This window comes from Cyprinodon tularosa, unplaced genomic scaffold (assembly GCF_016077235.1).
Source record: "Cyprinodon tularosa strain WSP-4 unplaced genomic scaffold, ASM1607723v1 ctg26, whole genome shotgun sequence".
NCBI lineage: Eukaryota > Metazoa > Chordata > Actinopteri > Cyprinodontiformes > Cyprinodontidae > Cyprinodon > Cyprinodon tularosa.
In genome coordinates this window covers 152,256-180,075 of record NW_024038961.1, presented here as the reverse complement: position 1 = coordinate 180,075, position 27,820 = coordinate 152,256, and the positions used below count along the sequence as shown (strand labels likewise).

Here is a 27,820-nt window from a genome sequence, read left to right as displayed (position 1 = left end):
CCGTTAATACTGAGTGGCAAAAAGCCAAATTGACCTTAACTTTTGAGCTATGATTATATTTACAAATAATATTTCTCCTGGTTTGTTTGTAAATCTATATTTGAAAAGGGGCAAAAAACTTCGACTTACCCTTCTCAAACCTTTCATCAAGTAGCAGCCTGACCTGATTGGCTCTCAGAGGAAACTTTGATATAAACCATGTAGAAGTTAAGTAAGCAATGAAATAAGCTTTAAAATAGGGCTAGTAATTTAAATAGAATAGTGATGGCTTTGACGTCAGAATTGCATCTTAAGGGCTTTTTAGACATGGCACGGTATGCACTGTGCTTTCTATTGACTGCGCTTTTGCTCACTGCAGCATATTTAAAATATTGTGCCCTTGTATGGATTTCAGAGTGCAGCGGTGTGCTCGATATGTCCCTTTACAACCCCCAAAGCCAGAAAACATTATGATTTATTGGGTATTGTACAAATAGAGACCTGGCTAACTGGAGGTAGAAATATTCAACTCATCTCAAAATTTTCCCCAAAAAAAAGAGGAAAAAAAAAAAAGAGATTTCAGCCATATTGTGTGCATTCAATGTACATAATCAATCTTTCTACCAGAATTAAATACAACAAGTACTGACCAAACAAATTTGCCTTTTTAAACTGCAGTAACACCTGTCCCAATAAAATAAGCTAGTTTTATCATAGATGTCCAGGCAGGTATTCAAGAACAAAATGTTTGGTTCAGAATCTGGTTGCAGGCAGATTTAAGCTGTCTCAGCTGGCAATATGCTTCTCTACTGTGGAAGTAGAGCTTCCCAGGAAGAGTTCAGACAAAACACGACGAGGTGAAAGAGAAAGTGGTGATTTGTCATTAGGACTTTTCAAAGAAAGGCCAGTGCCAAGGGTCCAATTTCTGCTTGTTGTAATTTTGCCCAATCACTCCCCCATGTCCCTAAACACATTTTTTTGCAGCTACCCAAAGAAAACTGTGGAAATTACAACTTGAAAGGATTGATTAAAAGCAGAAATATGACAATACCATACTGATATCTGATGCAAAACCAGTCCTTTTTTCTAGGTTTTATTTCAGCATTTCTTTCTATATTTTGTTCTTTATTTTAAACAATTTTGTTCATCTGTATGTCCGTTTTCTGCTCAGTTCTTAAATCAAAGATTTTTAGTTGTTTGTTTATGTGGAGTGGAGGTTAGGAAAGCCATTTTTTAGTAGGACTGCCAGGTACAGTTTCTCTTGGCCCGGGGTGGAATTTGTAAAACATGCTCTCGTAAAGCTGAAATCAAACGTGCCTTTCTTGAACGGGATGCTGGAAAATTATTCACAGGCAAATAAAGTTGCGTGAGACCGGCGTAAAAAGACGCCCAGCTTTTATGCCTGGTTCTGTTTAGCACAAATCATTTTCATTCGGATATTTGGAAGTGTCGGCTGTGATTTGCAGACTGTTGCTAATCCCCTGCACAGATTTTAAAGTTGATCTTTTAAATTTGACACAGCTTTTGCCTTCCACTGTTGGCAACATTTTTTTTTAAATTTTTTGTACTCTTGTACATAAATCTGGCTCGCCTCATGTCTTGGTTTGTTGTGTTGGAAGACGTTTTGCTATATTGTTTATGGGCTTCAGAGGAAGGGGGGACTATTTGCGGCATACCTCCCTGCTCACACACACAGATGTGCATCATCACTGGCTGATTGTGGCTGACCCCAGCTGATTGAACGGGTAAAGGGGCAGCCAGTGGTGCAGCTGGGCTGGCTGTTTTGCTGTCCACGGCGGTGGGGCTCTGAGGGGAGGAATGGTAGCGTGACTGGGAGCGACTGCCGGGCCGCCATGCCGTGACCCTGGCCGACACAGAACCTAGTCAGCGCACTGTGCTGCACTTGTTCCCCTGGCTGAGATGGCGGAGACAAAAGAGCTAGGAACTTCCCCAGACCTTCATTTTGGCTGTTTGGACAACTCCAAGGCCTGCTCTGTGCCTCCAGGGCCCACTCAGCTGGCCTGGAGAGTCAGAGTGGAGCAAAAAAGAGAGGCAGACAGTGAGGCTGAGCATTTATAAGAGCGAGAGGAAGCCTGTGTTTGTGTGCTAGGATGATGTCAATGAGATCACGCTGAAGGAAATTTCTCTTATGCAAGGCTAAAGTGACTCAAATACATCCCTCTAAATTAAGAAAAAAAACAAACACAATTTAATCTTATGAAAGCGTGGCATCTCATTCATGACACACTTTTAAAAGGCATTAAAAAGCATAAAGTTGAAACATAAATTGGCAAATTGCATTTTATTTCCGATTTTGTGTTCTGTAACCTCTAACATCTCTGTATTTTAGTGGGATTTAATACATAGCTTTAGAATAGATACATAAAAATTAGTACATACTTGTAAGACAAAAAGTGCCTGTTGCATTTTGTTATTTTTTTCCCATACAAATAGTGGAACATTGTGGCTTGTATATGTTCTTTGCTCCCCCTTACCTTAAACGTCTCCTGTACAACCCTTCGCTTTAAGAAGTCATGTTGAAAAGCATTATTTAAATTCAGTATAAACCAAGCATTTCTGTGAAGGTTTGTTAGAACTTTATAAATAAACAGCATCATTAATCAAGACAGAAGAAAGGTCAGAGAGAATGCTGCTGAGAAGTTTAAACTAAGATAAAGACTGCAGAAGCTGCCAAGACGTCCATGATAACTTTGGAGGAGCTGCAGGGATCCACAGATCAGATGGGGACATTTTACTAGAGGGCAACCATTTGTTATCTCCCCTCTGGGAAACAGTCGGAAGAAAACTTTCTGTAGCTGCTTTAAAAGAAAGTTTTGCAGGCCGTTAAGCAAAAAAGCCAGTGATTACACTCCAAGCTTTAAAGGTCTGCATTTTGTATAAAATTGATAGTTCTACCTTTTCCACTCCACATCTCTGATTTAGTTTGTTACATAAATTCTGAATATCCAACACAAATAAAAAGAAACGTGGTAGTAATTTGACAAATTGTAAAAAATCTTTAAAGATTTTGTTTGTGTTTGCAAAGTAGTTTTTTCCTTTTTAATGAGCCAATCTTTACACTTTACAGACGTGTAAAGTATATTCTACCCTCTTATTGTAATTCAACAGAAATTATACCTCACACTGATCACTTTTGTTGTTTGGATCAGCATATCTAGTGTTTTACAGAAATGTGACTCATGGTTTCTCCACTGCATGTTTACTTGTTTGTTTATATGTTGTCTATATACTCTGGTGCATAATTGCCCGGCCCAGTGAGACACATAAAACAAAAGGGGAAACATTTGTGATAGCCAAATAACAGCTCATTTTTCCAGTGAACGTAATGGTCAAAACAAGAAATAAAGGCCGCTGCTGTTCCCCCCCCCCTTTTTTTTTTTTTTACAGCAACACAAACATCAGTCAACGGGAACCAAAGTTAGCTTTGTTTCATGACTGTCCATTACTGCTCAATTATTCTCATATGGAGAGACAAAAAGAAAACAAGCTTAAAATTTTTGGCAAAGAGGCTTTTGTGAGTTGAGACATCAAGGCTTCAAGGAAGTCGTTCAGAAGGCTGAGTCAAAAAGTCATCAGAAGGGGAGAGTGGAGAAAGGTTTGGGTGTAGTTACATGAACGCGGGTTGGCCTCGTTGGATGACAAATTGTACGGTACTGGGACGGGACGGTTCAGCCAGCTGGTTGGCCCCATCGCTGGGTTGATTGATGGTGTTGATGTTCTAAATCGCCCGCCAACACGCCGAGTACAGGACTCGTAATAGCGCAGCCTTAGATTGGCCCTGGAGATAGCAGGAAGTGGACGGGGGTATATGAGGGAAGGGGGGGGGGGGGGGACTGGAAGGGAAAAGGACACGTTCCCATGCAAGCATATGAGATATAGATCCATTAGACTTTGAATTCTAAATACAGCCAACTAAGCTAAAGTTCTAACGAGAAAGGACATATTTTCTGAAAACCTATTAGATGGTATACAAGCTGTGAATTGTTTTAGTCCCTATCACTTAGGGATCACCCTCAGCTCACTTCCAGTGTCAGGAAAACCCATGCAGGGTCATCATCGCTTGGACAAAAAAGCCTAGGGTCAAGGTTCAATCATTACTGTCAGTAGAGGTCGAAGCCACTGCTCTCATGTCCACAGTTATCTGACCAATGTGCCAACAAACCAGGAGAGGGTAAGAGGAGAAGAAGCAGTGGTGGGAAAGAGAAAACAGAACTTCCCCTTAATTGTAACAGGAACCCCTTTATCATAGTTTGACTGAATAACACATGCTACCTTTGATCGAGAGCAAGGCAGTCTGAGATCGTGTAGGACGCTTTCAGATCTCGACACACGCAAAGGGGAAACACAGGGCAATCTGAGGAGTGGGGGGGGGTTTACTGGAGTTTTTTTCCACCATCACTGTGGGACAAAAGGGAAAATTTTTAGAGAATTTCAATTGTGTTCAAGTCCTTTTACACAAAGTTGGCTGTTAATTTCCTTTTTTTAAATGGTCCTCCCCACCTGCTTGTAAGAAGGGACAGTCACCCTCTTTTACTGACTGTTTTTATTTGACTGTTTGTCCAGCTTTCCAGTCAACATTTAGAATTTGTGGCTCTTTTCATTTACTGAGCGGTAGGATTATTGAATGTCTTTGTAAAGATATTTTTAGGCAGTCCATAAACATTTCTGATTTATTCATACCCTTTACGCTGACATATGAATCATTCAGAAACAAGACATTTTACCTAACTCAAGGGATCAATTATTGTTTTGTCTGAAAATAACAGACAGAATTTTCATTTGTATGTTTAAGCAATTTGTAACTGGTCTTGTTGGAAAAACAGAACTTTAGGTCTAATATCTAAGCTTACATCTACAGAATTGTCCAAAGATAGCGCATTTCAACAATGATAAATTATGATTTCGTAAATTAAGGATTATGCAACCGCTAAGTTTTCTATTGGCTATTTGCCTAGTTCTTGTTGAACAAGGTTTTAAGTAGCTGTTGATGTGCTATGATATTAAACCTTGGTCTCTTTTTTTTAACCATTTTTTTTTTAAATCATACTGCAATGGGGGTGGGGATTCCTGTGTGGGCCCCTTTCAGGCACCTTTGATCTGGGGGTCCCTTTAGGCATCTTGAGTTTTGGGTGCTTGGATCTGGTTACTTACATACTCATCAATTTTTATCTTCAGCTACCACTTTATGCATTCCGTATTGTTTATACTGTATGTTGCTGTATAGTATCTGTAGTTCTAGATCAGTTGGTTATGCAGTTTTTTGCATCTCTTTGCAGGTGATGAAGCAGACTGATGAAGCTTTGTTTGTATCTGTCTTTTCTTCTCTTTTTTCACCTTTTCTCCCTTTTATGCTAGTGTCCACATAACTTGAATTATTCCATATACATAAACCATAATACAACTATTTACATATATAAATAAAGTAGAGCAGGCAACCCCAACCTCGGTCCTCGAGGCCTGCTGTCCTGCAGGTTTCCCTGCTTTAGCACAGCTGATTATAATGATTGCAATAGACCAAAAGCCTGTTAATCAGCTTTCAATTACAATCAGCTGTGCTGGAGCAAAGAAACCTCTAAAACCTGCAGGACAGCGGCCCTCGAGGACCGAGGTTGGAGAAGGCCTGAAGTAGAGCACTATGGCGAAAACAATAATGCTCCACTTATGAGAGTAAAATCAGTTGGGCTCTTTCTGACAACAATTCCTATTGCCACATTGTCAGAGATGACACATAAAAAAAATATGAAAGGCAGCATAAACCAAATATAGATCAGTGGCAACCATTCACACATATTCGTCATGCACTTGTGATATAACCAATTAAACAGTTCTGGATGTTTTAGAAAAAAGGAAGGGAACTAAAGAGAAAATGTATAATTAATAATGTAAGGACTGTATGAACGTATTGCAAACAAAATAGCAGCTTTGGGGTATGACACCTACCTGAGCAGTAGAGTCTGACATTGTCAGGAGACAAGCGAAAAGCTGTGCAGCACATTTTAATAGATTTGGTTGCAATAATATCAGCGACGTTTTTTTCAATTATCTTTTTTTAAATGAAAAAATCTTTTTTTATTGCTATATTTGAAAAAGAGTACCATAAATAAAAAGCTAAATGCCTGTAAACTTGTATTTTAATCTGTTAGAGATGTGCAAAATTTGGGACTTAACTTTGTACATCCCTGCTGTTCTTAAACCCCATCTAGCAAGTTTGCTTGCTTCCTACTCAGAAAACACTGCTTGTATTTCAGTTCAATCTATTGGTAAAAGTAACAGCAGTGAAAATGTTGCCAATTATTTTTCATTTATTCTTCAAATTCAATTCAATTTTAATTTTTTTGTCAAAAAGATGTCTTGAATCTTGACTGCTTTTCTTTGTTTTTTGGGCTAATTTCCTATGTGCCGCTCCCTGCTCTGTTCTCCTTTGGTAATTAGAATAAGCACATGCAACTGACACTCTCCCAATCACCCACATTATTCTGAGCAGTTACTCAGCCTATTTATACCTGCCTCTCTCAGTTATTCCCTGCCAGAATGTCGCCTCCCAGGTCTTAAAAAGGATTTTTCCAAGTGTTACTGTTCCCTGGCAGCCTTCCTGCCCTCACTGGTTTTTCATTCTAGCATTATTGTGAAAGGCCTACCTTCCTGTGTCCCTGCGCTTGGCTTGCCCTCACTGGGTTCTCATTGGCTTCTGACTCTGGACTGTTTCTGCTTCTCACCAGTTTGCCTTTTTTAAGCCTGCTATTAGTCTGGCTGCCACCATCAGCTAATAATTCGTTGGGTTCTACCTACATCTGCCTCTCTATCCTGCTACCAATTTTCCTGCCAGCTTTCATAAACTTTTATTATTTCACAAACTTTTGATAAACTGTTTAATGCACCTTGTTTTGTTTAAATGCACCGTATTGTGACTAATTTTACATCACTCAAATTCGGTCAACAGTTACTTTGAAACTTTAGCTCTGTAGTTTAAGGTTTTTATTGAATTCTATTAAACCTATTGGGGTAAAAGCTGCTGGATTGATGTTAAACACAAACTTCAATCTTTTTCTTAGTACATGTAGGTATGTAACCATACTGTATAGTTGAATATCAACTATACAGTATGGGACTTGTATTTTCTGTACTAAAAGTATATATATTTGTTGCAATTGTTCTTAAAGATAAGATTAGTTGTATGGATTAAAGATGTACATTCGTGTAAAATACTACAACATCACAGTTAGCTAGGCTGCTTTTTCAGTTGTATTCTGTAATTTTGAGGCAGACACTGCTGGACTGATTTTAACCACCAAGTAGTTTATCTCTTGTCAGAATAAAAACTGAACCAGAGTATGTTTTTTGTGTACTGGATCTAAGAGGAGTAAATGAGAGTAACAGTTGCACACAGACAATGCAAGTCAAAGGATTTGTTAACCCATGCCTGCAAGACATTATTATTGCCATATTTTATATTGTTACAATAAATTTAGCACCTTTTACTTTTTCACCATTTCTTCATTCACCTAGAAGAAGGTAAGGGCAGGTCATAGCATAGTCGAAAATAGCTGTCTGTGAAGAATAGCAAGACTATCAAGTTTAATTTGACCCAATGACAGGTTAGTTTTGCATATTTTTTGTTGTGATAAAAGCATGAGCGTTTTTAGCAGAAAGAAATAACACCACAGGTCCTTTGTGCAACTATCTGTTCCTGCAGTATCTGTCTAAATCTGTCTAACTGTTCAAGTAACAGTCAGGTTATATCTCTTCTCTCCTGGTTTTAATGGATCTTTTTTACTGATACCATACAATATGTGTTCTTAAAAAAGAAATCTTACATATAGATTTTTGTTATTTATTAAATTAGTTTAGTCTCTAGTGTTTCAGTGGCACTAACAGGTCATCTTCAAAGAAACAGCCATGTAAAGCTTGTTCGTGTTCAAGCGACTCCCAGTCTGAACAGTAGAAGCTTCGCACTGTAGTTTAAGAACATTATCCCCCTTTAATCCACTTTGCCTTCTGCTGCATGCAGGTGGACAGACAGCCATATGGAGCTGGGTGGCACAAAAAACAGCATCCCTGCTTCATTGGCCATGTTTATTCATCTCCAAGACAAAACAAACCATTTTGCTTAGAAAACACCTTTACTGAATTGTTTTTATACTCTGTATTAGCTGTGACTAGGCACTACTTTTTCCTCAGCTATGGATGATCCTGACATACGGCAACAGAAGCTAGACAACCAGGTAAAACAAACTAATTATTTATGTTTTTTGGGATTAGTAGTGAACAGCCAAAATCAGTTATTTTTTAGTTGAGTTTGTTGGAATAGTTTTGTTGTATTTTTAGTAAAATAATGTAGCTCTAATGTCTTTGGGTTTTTTTTTTTATAGTCATCTTTGAAAATTCTGTAGCATTTTATGAAAGACCTTTACACAGTCTTCAAACTTGGAATTTCCGTTGGGGATATTTAAATGTTTTATTGTAACTTACAAAACAATTAAGAATTAATCTCTGTAGAGTGTCATTGGTCGTGGCAGTGTACAATCCACCTGCTGTTTAGGCATCTGTTTAAGCTTGATTTATTCCTCAAAACATGATGATATTCCTTTCACAGATCTTTTCAGAAGTATCATAACATTTAATTACATTTTCTTTTCGTTGTTTATACAGCAAACAGCTTTAATGGAACTTAGAAACAGTATTTAAGTTTACAAGTTGGAACCTAATGAGGATTTTCCTTTAATTCAAACATTTTCAGATTTATATATAGCTGTTTACAGATTCATATACACTATAACTATAAACTATAACTATGTATTTGAATTGAGAAAGCTTCCTGGAGAGGTGGCGAAACGTCTTCAAATCTTTAAAAAACCAAGTCCAGTGGATATTTTGTTGAATTTTTATGGTATAACTATAAATACTCATACTAAAAATTGTGTGAGTATGTATACGTCTGAATGAATATTTGATTTTCTTCTCACCAGAGACAGTAAAAATGTATAACTGTATTTGTTTCCTGAATTGACCCAGGCTGTTAAGAACTGTCCATAAGGTGTTAATGCTGTTCAAACCTTAGGTTGTGCAAGATCATTTTTAGCTTGGTTATTCTTTTTAAATCCATCTATAATTCATACTGTTAGATTGACACGATATGTATAGGTTTGAACCATTTAAATGATGCTACAAATAAGGGTGGTTTACTTTCTTATCAAGTGGACCAGAGCAGAAACTTCTGTTTCTTTAAGTCATCATTATAGTTCAATTAAGTTTATTTATATAGCACCAGTTCAGAACACATGTCATCCCAAAGCACTTAACAGAGAGAATTCAGTCGATCATGCAGGCAGCTTGGTTTCAAGTTTTCTGTCTAAGGAAAACCAGCTGGTTTCATTGACTCAACAGCAATCCTTCGCACCATAGATGCATGCAGCTACAGTAGAGAGGAAAAACTCTGTTTTAACAAGAAGAAATCTCTAGCAGAACCAGGGTGAGTGTGAGTGGCCATCTTCCAAGGCTGACTGGGGTTCAAGAAGACAGAAGCCGACGAAGAAAACATAGAAAATAGCATAGGATCAATTATTTACATCATGATAACTGTCATATGCTAAAACCCAGTAGTAAAGTCATCTGTATGCTTCATGGTGCATTCAAGTACATCTCTCACACTGGATAGACTACATATAAAAAAAAACTCTGAAATCCTGTTTTTTTTTCACATTACTGGATAGTAGTAATAAATGTTGTGTGTTATAAAAAAATATTGAATATTTTCAAGTAATTCTATTGTGTCATCCATCCATCCATCCATCCATCCATCCATGAAGGTTGGATTCAATCATGATCACTTGTATTTGTCGCTGTTAACTTAAAAACGTACATAACATTTAAATATTGTAGTCCTTTTGTTGTAATAATTTATGCATTACATTTTTAATTTAATAGATCACTTCTATGCTGTATAAATAAATGTCCATCAAATGTTTATGTTTTTTTCTCACATATAGTTAAGAAAAAGTGGTGAATTTTAAATTGATTGTTCTTTGTTTTTGATCTTTCACTTTAGCGAGCTCTTTTGATGAAAAAGCAGCAAAAGAAGCGGGCAGACACTCAGATGGTGGTGGCCAATAGAGATGCTCGGCAAAAGAATCGAAAGCACAAAACTGTCAATTCAGAAGAAATGCCTCTATTGATCTCTCAGTCCTTGAGCAGCACATCTCTGACTGGTTAGTTATCTTATTTGTTAAAAAATAAAATGTTCCAACTACAAGTAGACATACATCATTGGCAAGATTGTCATATTTATTTATTTTTTGGATATTGATAAAATATTTTATTGTTCTTTTCAGGGACAAAACAGGTCAATTCAAATTTTAAATTAATTTGTAATTTAAATAATTTGAACAAAAGTGGCAGTCTTTTGGCTGTTTTTTTATGGGGTGGCCATTGCACCAAGTGGAATTAAAAATGGCGCTTTAAGTTTTTAAAAAAGATCTGTCTGATATGCCCTTATTTATTGCTTTTATGGAAGAATGATCAATAAAAACTTGACACCCAGTATTTAAGTAGGCATCCCATCCCCACTACTGAACATAATGAGTGTAAGTTATGTGAAATTTCCCGCAGTTTGCTTGCCTGAAGTACAGCAAAATGAATTGTCTGCCTTAAGTTTTATTCACAGAAGCACCACTATGGAAAAAACCCAGAGAGGATCAAAACAATATGCACACAATACATTCATACTCAAAAACGTAATTCAATTCAGTGTTTGTATACAGTGCCAATTCACAACACATGTCATCTCAAGGCACTTTACAGAAACAATTCAACCAGATTGTACAGTCAAACTGATTCATAGTTTTCTATCTAAGGAAAACCAGTTGATTGCATCGACTTATTGACTTGAAAGAAATCCCTCACACCAAGCATGCTTGTAGTAACACTGGAGAGGAAAACTTCCTTTTAACAAGAAGAAACCTCCAACAGACCAAGGGATCTAACTGAACACTTTTAGTAAATGTGCCTTTACAATTACAGATTTTTTTTTTTTTTTTGAAGCAATCAGCCATCCCCTGGCATTATTCAATCCAGATATTCCGCCATTCCTATTGTTGATTTCCTGGCATAAATACCCAGATTTCACTAAGAGTGCATGGACAAGGTGAGGGTTGAGATCCAAACACCCTCTAAATAATATTTTTGTGGTCATTTGAATATGTTTTAAAAAGATTCAGAAAGCTGACTTGAAGTAATCAAGGTAAAGCTTTAGTATGTAAAAACACATTATCAACTATCTAGCATAGTAGTGGCACCATCATGCAGAAGGTCTAACCTAAAATAGAGAGCTATGTGTTTACAACCCTTGATGTTATAAAATCGCACAAAAACACAGGACTGAATTGTAACAGTCAGCTAACATGAAATTTCTCATATATTGATCAACTTACCTTGAACAAAGTATAAAACCAGGAACATGCCTGGAAACGAACTGATTTAAATCAACCCTACTATCCCTACCAAGAACAGTGGTCTAATGTTTTGCCAGAATTATGCAAAATGCTTTTTGATTGTTATGAAAATTTCTCTCTGCATATGAAATTGGCCAAAACATTTATCCAAATATTGATGGTGGTTGTATTTAGGTACTTCAGCCTATATGTATAATTTAGACTGTGTTGGGTTACAAATATTTAAAAGTAATTTAAACATTTTTGCATTTTTTGTCCACCTTAAAAAAAAGGATGGTTGAAATAAATCTTGAAAGGTAATGACATCATGCCAATGATCAGTGCATCTAGACCTCTGACTGATACCGTATGTTATTGTAATTTTTCCTTGAAGATCAAATAGAACATGCCCATGACAACCCTCTGGATGAGATCACACTGGGTGAGGGTGATATGACACCAAGCCTGATCTCAGATGAAATGCCTCCAGAGAAGCCTATTACTCCAAAAACAATGAACTTAGAGGTCGACCAAGAGCCTGAGGTGAATGGTGAAGGAGAGAATGTAACCCTTGAGGAGGAAAAGAAGACAAAAAAGAAAGATGTGAAAAAAGAAAAACCAAAACGTAAGCTTTGTTTTATAATTAAGGGCCAAACTGATCCAATATCTAGCAGAAGGTTCTTGCTATATTCAGTTATTTATGAGCAGCTCTCTGAAATGTTTCAGGGCTGGAACAGACTGAGGAAGAGCTTGAAATTGACAGAGAAATGGAGAAGAGGGACAAAAAAATCAAGAAAAAGGACAAAGTCAAAGAATCTGTAGACGCACAGAAGAAGACCAAACAAGAACGTAAAAGTAACTATGAGAAACAAGTGCTTTTTATGCTCTGCACTGGAAACTTTAAGTTTTCTGGTTTTGTTCATGTAAAGATTTATTTTACAGAGAAGCATTTGCAAGATGAGGTAAAACCAGAGAACAAGAATGCAACACTAAAGAATGAACACAACGAAAGCGACAAAGAAGAAGAAGAAGAAGATCCTGAGAAGTCAGATCCTCCTTCACCCATGAAGAAAAAAAGCCTGGATACATGTCAGTGAAAATGTGGTCTAATATTCTGAACAATCTGCCATCATATAAAGCCAGTAAAGACTAATGTTTTCTGTTAAATCTCACAGCTAGGTGTCAAATAAGTGATGAGAGTAAAGAGGAGGAAATCCAAGAAGAATCCAAGCAGAGGAGGGAAAAAAAGACAAAAAAAGCTCCAGCTAATCTGGCATCATACAACTCCAACTCCAGGGAAACGTCATCCTCAGGCAGTGAACATAATGAAAGAGTGAGACTTTGAAAGTGGAATAATGCCGCCAAGAATAATTATGCATAGAATGAAATGGTTTTCTTTTTTCAGGTAACTTCTCCGATGTCTGTGGAGGACCTTGAGAAGTTTGCCCTCCGCCCCGCTCCAAGAGACGTTACAATCCAGTGCAGGGTCACCAGAGACAGAAGAGGCGTGGAAAAAGGACTCTACCCAACTTATTACCTCCACATGGAGAAAGAGGACGGCAAGAGGGTTAGTAGCTTGCACAGATCTACATTTAAACTTTAATAACTCTGATTTTAATGCAAACATTTTTTTTCGGGAGCTTTCCTATTTCTTAGAATCTTTTTGGTTTGTTTGTTTCTTATTGTTTCAAACTTATAGGTGTTTCTGATGGCAGGCAGAAAAAGAAAAAAGTGCAAAACGTCAAACTATCTTATTTCCACCGACCCGACAAATCTATCCAGGGATACCAACTGCTACATTGGAAAACTAAGGTACAACTTGATGTGTCTAAGACAAATCCTACTGAGTGCTGAAGCTGTTTTACCTCTCCTTATATTAATTTGTTTTGAAATAAGCACATTAGTGTATTAGCAATGTAATGCATCCAGGTTATTGTTGGGTAATACGTTTTTCATGGAAACAGCACCTATTGAAATTGGTCTGAAGTTGCTCATCATTGATTAAAAAAAGATGCCCGCTGTCTAAAATTGCAATAAAAAGGTGGATGGTTTATCTTCTATAAAGCATCTGAACGTCTGTTGGGTAATAATGCAAATAACTGTTGAAATGTAAACACCACTGATGAAATACTGACATACTTTTGAGAAAATTCAAATCCAGGCCTGTTATCTGATTTTTTAGTATTCAGCAAAAAACAATGCCTTGTAATATACAGCAGGTCTGACCTACTGCACCCCTGTTTTTGTGGGGTTTTAATGAGTAAATGAACTTGTCTTTACAAGGATATGAAATAATCTAAATGTATGTCAAAACCACATTTTGCAGACTCAATAGCATAGCTGAAGTAAGAGGAAGAAGCCAGTGGTGTACCTCAAGTATTTTGATTTCATACAAAACGTAAAACCACAGTTTGCAGAGGGTGTACTCTCTTTGTTTTTGTTTTTTTTTTCTTTTCCATTGAAAGCACAGTTGAGTCACTGCTACGGTGTTTAGCTGTGATTTGATCTTGAACTAAGCAGCTGAAAACCACTGATGCCAGTGACCTTGAGTTTTGACTTTTTTTTATTCCATAGAAAGCGCTTCTAGCCCTGTTCTTCTGACTTTTTTAGTAACTCTTTCCAGTGATCTTAATTTCTACAGGGTAATCAAAACACTGTGATAAGAGAGCAAGGTGTTTTACATCCTGGAAAGGCCACCAAGTTAAAACTTAGACTGTCACTTCTGGTCCTTGGGTAAGATTCAACCCAAAAATGGTTCACTAGATATCACTCAGTCGGGATAAAACACAGAGGGAAGTGTTCCCCAATAAGAGACCATCAAGAGAGTTACATCTATAACTTATAGCCAGTTTCCACAGATGGCAATGTTCTACTTAAGACGTCTCTACTTGTTTAAATGGACTCCTTCCTCTCCACTGCTCAGAATGAGGGACTCTAGGGCAATAATTTACAAAGTTCGGATCTTGACCCAATTAGGGCCCTTAAATCAGTCAGTATGGGGTCTTCAGATCCACCTCACTAATCATGAAAGCACTATTGACTAAACTAGCGACTTAGCTTCTTGATGGGGTTTGTTAAATGTTGATACACCCATGGTTAATTGATTTTGTAGAAATATTGGTGTACTTTTCCAATAGTTTGGAGATGGTGCTCTTGTACCACTGTGTAGGCTGAAATGTTTGGGAACCTCAGCTCTAGGCTGTATACAATACATGATTGTGAATTAGATATTTTAGTCTCATAAAGTGCTTTTAAATGACATTTGTTTTAGACTGGTGTTAGATAAATTAAACAGAGTTAAAAAGTACTTAGGTCTTTACTATCCTGGTGTTCTCTTGTTAGAGCCATAGTGTTTATATCTTCTCTAAAATGACAAATTCATAAGAGATGAGATCTAAATCTAATTTGTTCTTGCAAATGAAACCAAGCTGTAAGCATCAAACCCACAAATATTATTGGTATGCCTCTATTTAATAGACACTTTATTTTCCAACTAATTTGTCTTTGGATGTATCTCACAGTAACATTAAAGAACACAAATAAAACATATGTAATCGCCTAAATACTAAACCTATTGGCCAATAGTACATAAACCGTTCGGCTATCCTATGGAGATTACAGGCCTAGATTTGCTTTTGCACATATTCAGTGTTCTAAATTTTAGGACTTTAATTTTTATTTGCCTCAGGTCCAATGTTCTGGGCACAAAGTTTACAGTCTACGATGGAGGTGAAAACCCAGAGAAAAAACCCTTCATTAAAGAGTGTGAGTCAGTGCGGCAAGAACTGGCAGCTATTTGCTATGTGAGTCTTTGACACACACACAAACCCATACAACTTCACAAGTTGTAAAAAATTTTAAAAATATCTAGCTTATTCTGTTCCAGGAGACAAACGTTTTGGGTTTCAAGGGTCCAAGGAAAATGACTGTGATCATCCCCGGTATGCTGGAGAACGATGAAAGAGTCTCCATTCGGCCCAAAAATGTGAGTCTATGTTAAAAAATTCCTACTGTGTACAAAACTGATCTTTAAGTTGGCTGGGAAAAAACAACATTTAAACTGAAGTGACATTCATGTTTATTTCAGGAGCTTGAGACTCTACTGGTCCGCCATGCCAATGGAAACACTGACCAACTGGTCACTCTGATAAACAAATCCCCAAGCTGGAATGAGCAGACGCAGTCCTATGTGCTGAACTTCCACGGACGCGTAACGCAGGCCTCTGTGAAAAATTTCCAGATCATCCATCCAGACAACGGTAAAAAAGATCGTATTTCTTTCTTGTTGACAAAACAGCTTAATCTTTTTGATCCAAATCATCAGGAGCCTTTTTATACATCTTGCAGATGATTACATTGTGATGCAGTTTGGCCGTGTGGCAGAGGATGTTTTCTCCATGGATTACAGCTTTCCCATGTGTGCCGTTCAAGCCTTTGCCATCACACTCTCGTCCTTTGATGGCAAACTGGCCTGTGAGTGACCTTGTCCAAGGTGCTTCTCTGGAAGTATAAACCACACCAAAATTTGCTTGTTGAAACTGAAGCTGCAACCATTATTTAACACTGGATTATGTTTAAGGATGTCTATTATACATGCAACCTTCATCTCATTTTTTTAAGCCCTGTAATTGTTTTTTTTTTCCTTACATTTTTTCTTATTTCAATTGAAATATGATACAGTTTTCTTTTTATGGCACTACATGATATGACAATAATTATTGGCTATTCTATGCTTATAATAACAATGAATAAATCTCCAAAAATACAGTTTGGGCCTATGTTGCCAAAGTAAGAAAAAAAAAGGAATGTTAGAACTGTAAATATACAGTCATATGTTTATATTACTAGTTTTTTTTATGTATTTATTACTGTTTTCAAGGCTGCAATTTTAAATATGAAATTGTCTAGAGCTGTTCTAAATGAAATTTCTTTTTATATACACTTGTGTATAAAAAATGGCAAAATAAATCTGTCTAAGTCATAAGTAATTATTGGCTTTTATATACTTATAATAACAATGAAAAATCTAAAAGTAAGAGTTGTAGTATGATCCAGATGAGGTTATCTGTGTATCCTACAAGTTTGAAGGCACTTCAATGATCTATAGTGTAGTCATTGCTCATTTTGTTCTTATTCTAATAATAGAATACGAGTGCCATTTGTCATTTAGGCTTTTGGAAATTCCTCAGAAAATTATTATTTTCAAATCCAATAAATGTGATAATAATCCACCTCTCCTAGGTGACGCTTTTGAATATTTCTCTCTGATTATTTTGTAAATTGCAGACGGAGCATTTGCGGAGGGGCAAGCTCTGCATAGGGTCCAATGTAAGTCTCCCAGCGTGATAGGAGACTTGCTTTTAGGAAACTACAGTTGTAGTTTACTGTCTGCCTTGCTGTGGTTGTGGAGAGGTGTCTGTTTTGTAGAATAAATCATCCACAGACGAGTTATTAATCCGGGAAAGCCGAATCTGTAAATATATTGCCAACTTTATGGCAGTCTCACAATGCTGTCTGCATGGCTGCAGCGAAAGAGAGAGAGAGAGAGGAGAGATAGCTTGAGTTATATTTCCCCCCAAATAATTTATATTATTGTATAAATGGTCATTATTGTATAAATACTGTTGCTTTCTACAGCTTTCCAGCTCATGCAGCTATTTTCATTGTACAGATCAGTTGTCGTCTGATCGCTGCGCTGGTAGCTTCGCTGAAATCATTGCGATGTTGGCGACACTGATGACATAGACCTAGTTATATTTAATTACAAATATGATTTCCATTTCTTAACTTAAATCACACTCTACACCAATAATTGTGTAAATTCCTAGAATTGTTAGGAAAAGTAAGTTCCTGCATTGCCATGGTTGCTAGAACACTAATGACAATCAGTGTTCTAAGTGGGCGTGGCTTAGTTTAGACCAACCCCCTTCTTACTTTGTCATTGGTATTCCAGAACACTGATGACATCATCATCTCCCTAATGTAATCTAAAGCCACACAGTGAGGGCATATTCAGTTGCTTCTAGCCCAGTCAAGAGGTAACATTTACTTGGAGAGAAACAATTTCTCAGTGAAGTTAGTTTACAGTTAGTTCAGATAACAAGTTAACATGGCATTTCTCATTGGTTTTACTGTTGGAGCCCTTGCTACTAAGGGAATGAAAGAGCTATTTTCTTACTTCTGTGAAGAAAATGTAATGCCTGACCATAGTTCCCAGGATGAGCGAATCAACTTTCAATGCCCAGGGAATGTTTTGACCACGTGGGATGTTGAACCCAGCAGGAAAAGTGACAAAGGTAACTTTAAAAAGACAAAAAATATGAGTAAAAGATCACTTCAAAATACAATCAGGAAAAAGATGGAACTTGATGCAAATTTAGAAAAAATACAACACAGAAATGATTACTCCAGAGAAGAGGATGGTAAAGCAAATAAATTGGTGTACCCAGATTTCACCCCAAATGAAGATATAGCAGGGCACAAAATGAAAAGTCAAGGTACTTTTGAAGAACCTCTAAAGGAAATCAAGATAAAGGAGGAATTTGATGCTTGTTTAGGTAAAATACCAAACCAGATAGATACTTCCTTCAAAGAGGTTGAAACAAATCAATGTGTCTACCCAGATTTAACCCTGAATGAAGGTAGAGCAGAGCAAGGTACTTCTGAAGACCCTGAAAAGGAAATCAAGATGAAGGAGGAATTTGATGCTTGTTTAGGTAAAATACTAAACCAGGTAGATACTTCCTCCAAAGAGGTTGAAACAAATCAATGTGTCTACCCAGATTTAGCCCTGAATGAAGGTAGAGCAGAGCAAGGTATTTCTGTAGGCCCGCAAAAGGAACTCAAGATAAAGGAGGAATTTGACGCTTGTTTTGGTACAATACTAAACCAGGTAGATGAATTATTCAAAGAGTTTGAAACAAATCAACATGTCTTCCCAGATTTAACCCTGAATGAAGGTAGAGCAGAGCAAGGTACTTCTGAAGACGCTCAAAATGAAATCAAGATAAAGGAGGAATTTGATGCATTGTTAGGTACAATACTAAACCAGGTAGATACTTCCTTCAAAGAGGTTGAAACAAATCAATTTGTCTACCCAGATTTAACCCTGAATGAAGGTAGAGCAAAGCTAGGTACTTCTGAAGGCCCGCAAAAGGAACTCAAGATAAAGGAAGAAGTTAACCCTTGTTTAGTAAGCTGATGAAGATTCTCAGTCATCCAGGAATGACGCTTGTTTAGGTACAATACTAAACCAGGTAGATAATTTCTTCAAAGAGGTTGAAACAAATTAACATGTCTTCCCAGATCTGGACACAAATAGAATTACAATGGAGGACCGAACCTAAAGACAACAAACATTTAAAGATGCTCAAAATAATAATATGATGGAAGAACTTGCCTTCTCTTTAGATAACATACTAAACAGCTTAGTTAATTCCTCTGAAGAAGATGGTAAAACAAATTCTTTGGTCTACGCAGAATTTGACCTAAATGGAGTTCAGAAGCCACTCCATCTTAAAAAGAATAGAGATCCTTAACCGCACCGATGTTATTGCTTTTCATCTGGAACGATCAAAAAAACATCCTGTCCTGTCCTCTGTCATTTGTTCTAACTCTTTCCGTTTTTACACCTATCTGATGTGTGGACAGTTGATATTTAGGGCGGAAGATGAAAATGTAACATTTGAAACTATAGACTGTGCACCCGATATTTGTCACAATGGCATGTTCTACATCTATGAGAAATACACAGAAGGAGAAGACGAATTTAGCGTTGGAGTCAAAGCTACCAACAAAACCTACAACCTCAAAAGCTCAGCTTATTTGCCTATGATTACAACAAGAAATTGAGAGATAAAAAAATGAAAAAATAATAAAAAATTACAATAAAAAAAACAAAAAACACCAAAAAAACATAAAACAAAAAAAAAACACACAAAAAAAACAAAAAACACAAAATAAAACAAAAAAACACAAAAAAAACAAAACACACAAAATACAATAAAGGAAAAACAAAAAAAAAATAACTAAAAAAACACACAAACACTCACACACACACGCACACACACAAACACACACAACACACACACACACAAACACCACCCCTCCTTGAACCGCCACCTTACCGTGGTGGTGGGGTTTCAGTGCCTGGATGATCCCAGAGGCTATGTTATTAGGGGCTTTAAAGCCCCTGGTAGGGTCTCCCAAGGTAAACAGACTCTGGGTAACGGGTCAGACAAAGAGCGGTTCAAAAGCCTTCATGACGATTAGGAGAATCAGTGTATTCTTAAAAACAAAATCATAACCCTCCTAATATCCCTCTATTATGGCAGTTTTGTTTGTTCTAATTAAAGATAAAAAGAAATTTGTTTTTAAAGTTACGACAAAAAAAGAATATAAAATATAGACGCAAAACATAAAACCAGTAAAAACAATAACCCTATTGAGGAAATATTGAAAAAATCTGTTCCTCTTCTTTTTACTGGAAAATAATTGAAGAAATAGAGAAAAAATATTAAATATTGGTTCAACGCAGTAATCTGTTGCCATCATTTTACTCAGGGCAACAGCTTCTTTGCTCTTTGAACTGGAGAAGCGATGGTATATACAGGAAATCACCTCAGAATTTACTCTGGATTGCCACTAACCCTGCTTTGTGAAATGCGGCCCATGTAATTATTACGCAAGTTGTAGTTGTGAGTAGGGCTGACACTAATGGTTATTTTGCCAATCAATTCATCTGTCAATTATTTTTTCCATTAATTGTTTAATAATCAGATAGCCAAAGGGTAATTTACATTTTTTTTCCAAAATTAAACCAGGTGGAACTAAAACTTTTCCACTTGAGGAATTCTGGATCGAGCATAATGACAGATAAAAAAAAGTTTTGTTTATCCTAAATGCAAAACGTTAAAATGTTTTTTTTTTTTTTACAATTTCGGTATTATCACATCTCTATCTGGGTCGCTCTGTCAGCTAAAGGCATGTTTTAGAGTCTCTATACTCCAATTAAAAATGAATTAATTACTGAATTAGTTGATGATTATTTCAATAATTGATTAATCATGATGAATCTGATTGTTTCAGCACTAGTTGTAAGAAAAAAAAAATGTACAGCTCTCTTGGTGAATCCAAATTTTTATTAACCTCTCAAACCGGAATATTTAAGAAAGTAAAAGTGAGATTTTGGCTTTCTTAGTACAAAAGCTATGCGTGTATGTCCGATTATGGGGCAGAATTTTAAAAGGCAGATTAGACTTCTGCATCAGACATTCATCAAATGTTGCTTGGGTCTGGTTGAAAAGCAGTTTTGCTCTGTATGCTTCTGCACCCTCGGTCTGGAATTTCCAGGGACACACATCAGTTTCCCACCAAAGCTCTAGCCTATTCGAGAACTCACGAGAACTTTGGCGGCGCCCATGGGAGTGTTTATCTTCCAAAACACAATGGCGCGGCGTCTGCAAGATATCACGGTCAAGTAGATGCATCTAGGTTGCTAGACATTGAAGAGGAACATTCACTTAATCAATATAATTATTGACTATTTAGACATTTATTGGTTAACTCAGTATTAAAACCTAATGAAAAGGGTAGCTTTTAAACAATGATTGAAATTTTCACAGAAAGGAAATACCCTATATAAACTGAGTTGTATGCAAAATTATTGCCCTGAACCATTTAACCTCTTAACATCCACCTCATTTTGGGTAATTCTCGCCTATTTTGCATACCCAGATTGAAAAGCAAATAACTTAGGAACTGTGAGCCCAAATTATATGTGCAATACATTATTTGAAAGCTAACACCCTCTAGTTTCTGAATATATAAATTGAAAATTTGAGCGAAAATTGGGAGAGTAGAACAAAGACCAACCTACATTAACCTGCATACTTTGAGTCAACATAACTCAAAGTTGTTTTTTATATTATTGAAAATTATAGGTCTTTTTTGAACAGCAGTAATAAAGACATTCTTGAGAAAAAGCAAGTTTTATGGTATTATATTATGTCAAACACAAATGCAGAAAATTTCAGACCTCTAGCTATAATAGTTCCAGAGCTGTGGGGTTTTGAGCTTTTGGTGTCAGCTTGGAGCCGCGGGCAATGGCTCCACCTGCTGGTAAAAATTTTACCGGTGGAATTTTATGCATTCTGAATTATTACCCCCACTTAAAGGGGAGCGCCGTTTTTTTTTTTTTTTTACATTGGGCCCTTGATTTTACGTTATTACATTGTGCTCTACTCACCCATACAGTATGAGTTTTGTGTCATTTGGAGCTGTTCTGAAGATATTCGGTTTGGTTATATCCAAGTAACGTCTTCCTATGGGCAAAGAATTGAAGGCACAGACTAAACTGTTCATAATTTATTCTTTATGGTACGCCAGCATTCATAACATGTAGTGGAATCACTGTCCCGCAGACATCCACGGTTATATATTTTATATTTATGTTTTTTCAAAACAAAGCGGAGTGTGTATGACGTCTTCCGATTACGCCAGCTATCATTCATTCATCCTGTTCGCTGAACTGCTGCTAGTTTTACTCACATGCCTGGAAGATGTGCTACTACCACAGATGATCTCGTTCTCGAAATGGAATTGAAGGATTCATATTAGCAAGCCGAATGAATATAAGGGGTAGAGCGTAGCCACCTGTGGCCCGGGCTGCCTGTTACATCTCCAGTCCGGCACGCAGTTAAAACATGAATCAATTTGAATTTTCCTTGCTTTTGTAACAACTGAAGTCAGTCTATCTAACTACACTAAGAGCTGTAGGAACCTATGGAACACAGCTTATCTGACAACATGAAGTAGGTCAAGCGATTTGGCCGGCAAGTATTACTCCAAAAGCACAATAAGGGATCATCCAGGAGGTCTAAACACAGGCAAGAATAGGAGGAATAATCTGACTCAGTTAAAGGAAAAGTCCGGTCACATTCAGAATACAAACTTCTGAAAGTACTTTTAGTATGAAAATATTACATACTTTTAATAAATAAGTGTTTTTAATTAAGAGTAATTTCATTTGACTGTTCTTTACCAGAGGCATCTATGTTTGTTAAAGAGGACTGCTGCCACCTACTGCTTTGTGAAGTCACGGTGCGGTATCGGCTGTGCTGGCGTTTGTCACAACGCACTATTATCTATCATGGCGATGACCAGTGCACTATGTAAAGCAGAGAGTAACGGATAAATTAGGTGTTCTTTCTCTGGCCAGATGCCCCAAGACCATAAAGTTCTGAGACGCTGATTGGCCATTAAATTCACCTAGCAATAGTACATGATTGACAGATTCTCTGCAAATGTGGGTCTGTCTGATCAGCGCCCCAAGACAGAGACGGTAGGAGTCTGTTTGTGGAAATCCACAAATGAATGACAGTAGGTAGGGAAATGTAGTTTATATAATTTGTTTTGCTTATAGGTACACACTCTAGAGAGTAAAACTGACATTTATGAGTTAATTTCTAAAAATATATTTTACGTTTCTCTCTTCTTATCAGGGAGGGCGGTGCCCCAGCGCCCCCTATGGGCCGGCCGCCACTGCACTGGACTTTGTTTCCAAGTGAGAAGACGTTTTGCTACCCGTCCAGGAAGCTTTTCTAATTAAAGTAGTCAGGAATAGCGTTGAGTTCAAGGTTTTATAGCCCATCAAAACCTTGTTTTTGAGCCCCCTTTCAGAGACTTAGACGGGTATTGGGACAGCACAGGCTAACAAAAGAAGCCAAACAACCCCCATTCCAAAGGGTAGGACCCATTTGTCAGAGTAAATTTGAATGTTTTCAAAATAAAATCAAGGTTTTAATGGGCTACTGTATAAAATCTCGAACTCAACGCTATTTTGCACACTTTGAATTGGAAAAAGCTTCCTGGATGGGAAGCAAAACGTCTTCTAACTTGGAAACAAAGTCCAGTGGATTGTTTTTTGTTTGTTTTTTTTTTACTTTTTTTGGAACTCTTTCTGAGAATCAGCTCTCACTGCATCAGTCAAGATATAAACCATCCCACAGCGTTTATTCCTGTTTAATCTTTATTTTAGATGTAGATCTCAGTATGTCTTTAATGAGACATCCCAATTGTTTGCAGGATTTGAGCAATTAAAATATTTCTGTTCTTCAATTGGAAACCTGATATGAGAAAAGAAAAATCTGATTGACAACTGAGCCTAGAAAGATTATTAAAACATTTTGTTAAGTAGAAAAATAATAAAACAGTTTATCTTTGTGTCTGTTTATTTTAAAATAAAGTCTTTGATCTTTATGTGTAAATTGGGTGTTTTTTTTTTCTTAAGCAGAGGCTGTACACCTGAAATCAGCAGTAGAAGAAGCCTTCAGGATGTGGCATTGCTTTATATCCCCTATATTCCTGGTTCAATTCCTGGTCCAGGGACTTTCTGCATGGAGTTTGCATGTTCTCCCTCTGCATAAATGGGTTCTCTCTGGTTACTCTGGCTTGCTCCCATAGTCCAAAAACTTGATGATCAGGGAAATTGTCTGCTCTAAAGTTCTCCTTAGGTTTGAGTGTGTGTGTGAATGGTTGTAGGTGTGCCCCACCTCTTGCCCATTGACAGCCGGAGATAGGCACAAGCGACCCCAGCAGCTGTGATGGAAATATGGATGGAATGGAATCTTCATTGCTTAAAAGCCTATACTGTGAGCCATGTCTCTTGGTGTTAACAGATGTTCAACCAGTGTAGCATCTACAAAAGGTCCAAATTTGACCTGAACTTCCCCAGTAGTGACCTTAATGTCTCTATAATTGGGAACAATGATCTGTAAACCTGATTCGTATAACCAAAGTACAAAACTGTAAATGCTTTTTTTGATAAGAGGTAAAACATCTTCCTGAAACAAGGTAAGTGTAGTTACCATCTATTTGGCACAAATACTGTAAAACTGTTTTTTTCAATCACAAAGAGGACTCTTGATATGAGAATCTAATGATAAAGTTGCATATGGTTATTTACAGACATCTGACTCTCTGGGGTGCAAGTGAGTAGACAGTTTTTTTTTGTTTTGTTTTTTTATGTACCATAATGGCCTTTTAAGAATTTTTAGGTTTTTCAGGTTTTGCACCAGCATCTATTCATTAGCTGTTGTTGAAGGCCAGAGAACACAGAATAGTTCTGGTTGTCCGTCTGGAGAAAGATAAAGGGCACGGGTTTAATGAGTCGACTGTGTGAGCTGTTGTTGGGCCGACGTCTATCTGGCCTTGGGCAGCTGTAAGTGGCATCTATGAACCAGTCCTATTGTTTATCCCATTCATTCACTGACACAGAGATACACACAAATGTGGTAGCTAGTAACATTGGCTTGCATATACAATGCAACAGGGTGTTTAATAACTGAGATGTCCTAGTCAATAAGATTTAATTGCTTTACAAAAGTATTTGTAGCTCTTTATGTTTTTTATGCCAAAGACCAACACAACACATGTAGCGCATTTGTGAAGGAGTAGAGACAATGGAAAAAACCCATCGTTACATATTTCTGTCTCTTCTAATTTCATATTTCACTGTGGAGAGATTGTACAGTATTAAGAGTGATGTGCAGCATTTGTTTTCAGTTTTAGGCTCATCTGACCAAATCCTGAATATGTTTGCTGCATACTTTATTTGGTTTCTGACAAATTATAAACCTTTCCTACCTCTTTCTTACCCTTTCTGATACAGAACAGATTTCTGGATGGACGACTGGCATGTGTCTTGTATTTTTTACCTGAGTTGTGGATCTCTTTCAGAGTTAACATTGACATCATGCCTGCTACTCTAATCTGTAATAATGCTCTCATCGCCAGGGCTATCCGTTTAGGTGGATGGTTGTCTTGTTAGATTTGGACTTGGGAAATGCTTCTCCATTTTCAGATCTCTGATATATCCAAAGCTTGGTTCCTTAGACTTTGCAATTGAGTTTGTTAACAAATGCTTTTCTAAAAACCTCTGTGGTCTTTACAGAATAGCTGCATTTATACTAAGATCAAATACACACTGGAAACACTGTTTAATAATTAGCTCGCTTCCGAAAATAATTTGTTTCAACACACTTTATTTAGTCATATTAAAACAAAAAAGGCTTAATAAAAGCACTTGCTATACTCTTCAGATTTGAAAGAACATTTGTTTTGTTATTTCGCGACACAGTTAAGCATCAGTATGTGTTAATGTACCAAATCAATACAAGTAAAAACACTAAAGTTCAGGATTTAAATATGACAAAATGTGAGAAAACAAAACATATACACATTTTTAGGCATTAAATGCTGCAGTGGCTTGAATGTATGGTCTGACTCTGAATATGTGGATAAACCCAACCAACAAAAAAAAGTCTTCCTTTTTTTAGGGATTTTTGCACTCACCTGATGTCTGATCCACTCTCAGCGCACAAGAAAGGGGGTGTCTTTTTTCCCTTTCCTTTGCATTTGTGACTCCATTTTTCAAAAAGCACAAATGCATGAACATACCTTTCCACATTTCAGAATTTGTATTGTTTTATGCACTTTATGGTTTTAGTAGATCCTCTCTGTGTGCATAATAGCAACAGAGTGCGTCTTGCAGATTTGTTGCTGAGACGTGACCCACCTCCTGAGAAGTACACACTGTGGGGGCACGCAGATACAACGCATTCATTGCTAATTTTCACATAACTGTAACTAGTAGTGAAAAATGAAGACTGTGCTAAACTCACCGTTTTGTTCTCTGACAGAGTCTGTTTGTACATGTGTGTTTTTCCTGGATTGTCTCTGTCTTCTTTATCTCATTCTCCCCATGCCTCTTCCCCCCTTCTCCTGTCCTCCTCCTCTCAGATCCTTCTTCCTCGCCACGATTTCACAGACCTCCACTTACTCTATTGTGCAAAGAAACAAAAAAGAAGAAGCAGGAGAATAAAGAAACACAATTGCCTTGTCCTCTCTCTCATCTTAATAAGCAGCTCCAAGTTTGATAATTACACGTTCAGAGCGCCGCATGAGTTTCTATGCAGTGTTCACATCAGAGAGAGAGAGCCATTGACTCCGCTGTTGAGGGGAGCCACTATTAGGAATGACTGACAACTGTCTCCCCCCCGCCACTGCTACCTCCCTTCTTTCTTTGGTCCGTGGAGGCTGTAAAAGTGAGAACAGATCCGATCAGTTTCATCTCCTCGTCAGGGAACGTGTCCCTGAACGTCACCATGTAACCACCAGAGCAGCCAGCAGACCACATACGTTGCAAGGCCCCATAATCCATTCCATAACCCATCGCATGTGCTGCCGATTAACAGGGTTCCTGCGGAGCAAACGCCAAGGAGACGGCCAGGCTGAGGGTTTTCTTCTGCGGCAGAAGCCAATCTGTTTAGGATTAAGAGAATAACTGGTGTGGCTGACACTGGGGCATCCAACAAGAAGAAACAGGGATGAAGAGAGGGAGAAAAAAAGGAAGAAGCGTAGGGAATGTGATGACAGGGAGTTGATTGTGTTTTGGCAGAGGTCTGGTTGTTGGTGATGCTTGGAGTCTGTTACTGTTGATTGTCTGGGGAATGCATTGCTGCACGTATGGAAAGGATCTTCTTTTCTGACCCTGTGAAATCCAACTTTTCCCGATCATTACAACTTCCGTTCATTCATATGTGCAAATTGTTGGGAGTTTTAGCATTTCATCTTATCTAAGATCAACAAAATAAAGGCAACAGTGTTCTTCTTGTGTCTCCAGTCTGTTTGAAGCAGAGACACACCTTATCTGTCTCCTCTGAACAGAGAGGCCTTCTTTTGTGAACCAACAGCTCACTCAGCCATTATGATGGCAATCTTAGATGATTAAAGACCCGTGGAACAAACTGGGCTACCTGTTGCCATGATGTCATGTCTGGTCTAGAGCAACTGCAATGATTAAGATTTAGGGCCACTGGAGCTGTTTGTGGAAAAATATCAATTAGTTGCTTGCTAAAGGGAGGCAGTTTATTTTTTGGATGTGAAGTTTGCACTTTTAATGATCATTAAGGAGAATGTGTGGCTGCAAAAGCTGACGCTTTTCAGTTGTTAATGTATAAGAAACAGCTGTTTCTTGAAACCGCCCTTGTGCTAAGACTTTAAGAAGCCAATTATGAGTCTTGGACTGGATTTAGATTTTAGAGAGTACATCGCCATAATAATCAAAACCGCAAAGTCCTAAAATGAGTCGTGTTAACTCTTAATCTATTTAGCATAAAATGCTTGCAAAAGTATTCATACTGGAACTTTTTTTTTTATAAATGCATGTGCAATTCATGTGATAAAACAACAAGTGACACATTCTTGTAAATGGAAAAGAAAATTATCCAAGGTTTTCAAATTGTTTTTAGAAATTAAAGTCTAAAAAGTTTGGTCTGCATTGGATTACAGCCCCTGGAAGATGCTCCTTGCTTTTTGACAGTAGGATTAGAAAC

General features: G+C 37.4%; 1 protein-coding gene and 1 long non-coding RNA gene across 3 annotated transcripts; one reads left to right on the top strand and one right to left on the bottom strand.

Annotated features, from left to right (window-relative positions):
• The first annotated feature begins 8,006 nt into the window (after positions 1-8,006).
• Positions 8,007-16,107, top strand: si:dkey-220f10.4 (tubby protein homolog). 2 transcript variants are annotated; one of them, XM_038288965.1, is made up of 12 exons: positions 8,007-8,222; positions 10,046-10,205; positions 11,821-12,051; positions 12,153-12,281; positions 12,369-12,515; positions 12,602-12,759; positions 12,832-12,993; positions 13,126-13,238; positions 15,115-15,229; positions 15,313-15,411; positions 15,514-15,685; positions 15,774-16,107. In XM_038288965.1, the coding sequence occupies exons 1-12, from the start codon at positions 8,181-8,183 to the stop codon at positions 15,905-15,907; spliced, it is 1,662 nt and encodes a 553-aa protein (XP_038144893.1). In that variant the 5' UTR covers positions 8,007-8,180; the 3' UTR covers positions 15,908-16,107. The 2 variants fall into 2 exon arrangements, with proteins under 2 accessions (XP_038144893.1, XP_038144894.1); XM_038288966.1 differs by lacking the exon at positions 8,007-8,222 and adding an exon at positions 10,329-10,339 and having other exon boundaries at positions 10,075-10,205.
• A 9,478-nt stretch (positions 16,108-25,585) lies between these two features.
• On the bottom strand, positions 25,586-26,766 carry LOC119785970. The gene is made up of 3 exons (XR_005281115.1): positions 26,625-26,766; positions 26,370-26,522; positions 25,586-26,266 (listed from the first exon to the last, which is right to left on the bottom strand). It is a non-coding gene; the product is annotated as an uncharacterized LOC119785970 (long non-coding RNA).
• Between the last annotated feature and the right edge of the window lie 1,054 nt (positions 26,767-27,820).

What these genes read in the sequence shown, in the direction of transcription:
- si:dkey-220f10.4 (XM_038288965.1), top strand. Translation starts at nt 8,181, where the DNA reads ATGGATGATCCTGACATACGGCAACAGAAGCTAGACAACCAG. An exon ending in GCAGTGAACATAATGAAAGA is followed by an intron (nt 12,760 to 12,831) that starts GTGAGACTTTGA and finishes TTCTTTTTTCAG; the next exon opens with GTAACTTCTCCGATGTCTGT. An exon ending in TCTCCATTCGGCCCAAAAAT is followed by an intron (nt 15,412 to 15,513) that starts GTGAGTCTATGT and finishes TGTTTATTTCAG; the next exon opens with GAGCTTGAGACTCTACTGGT.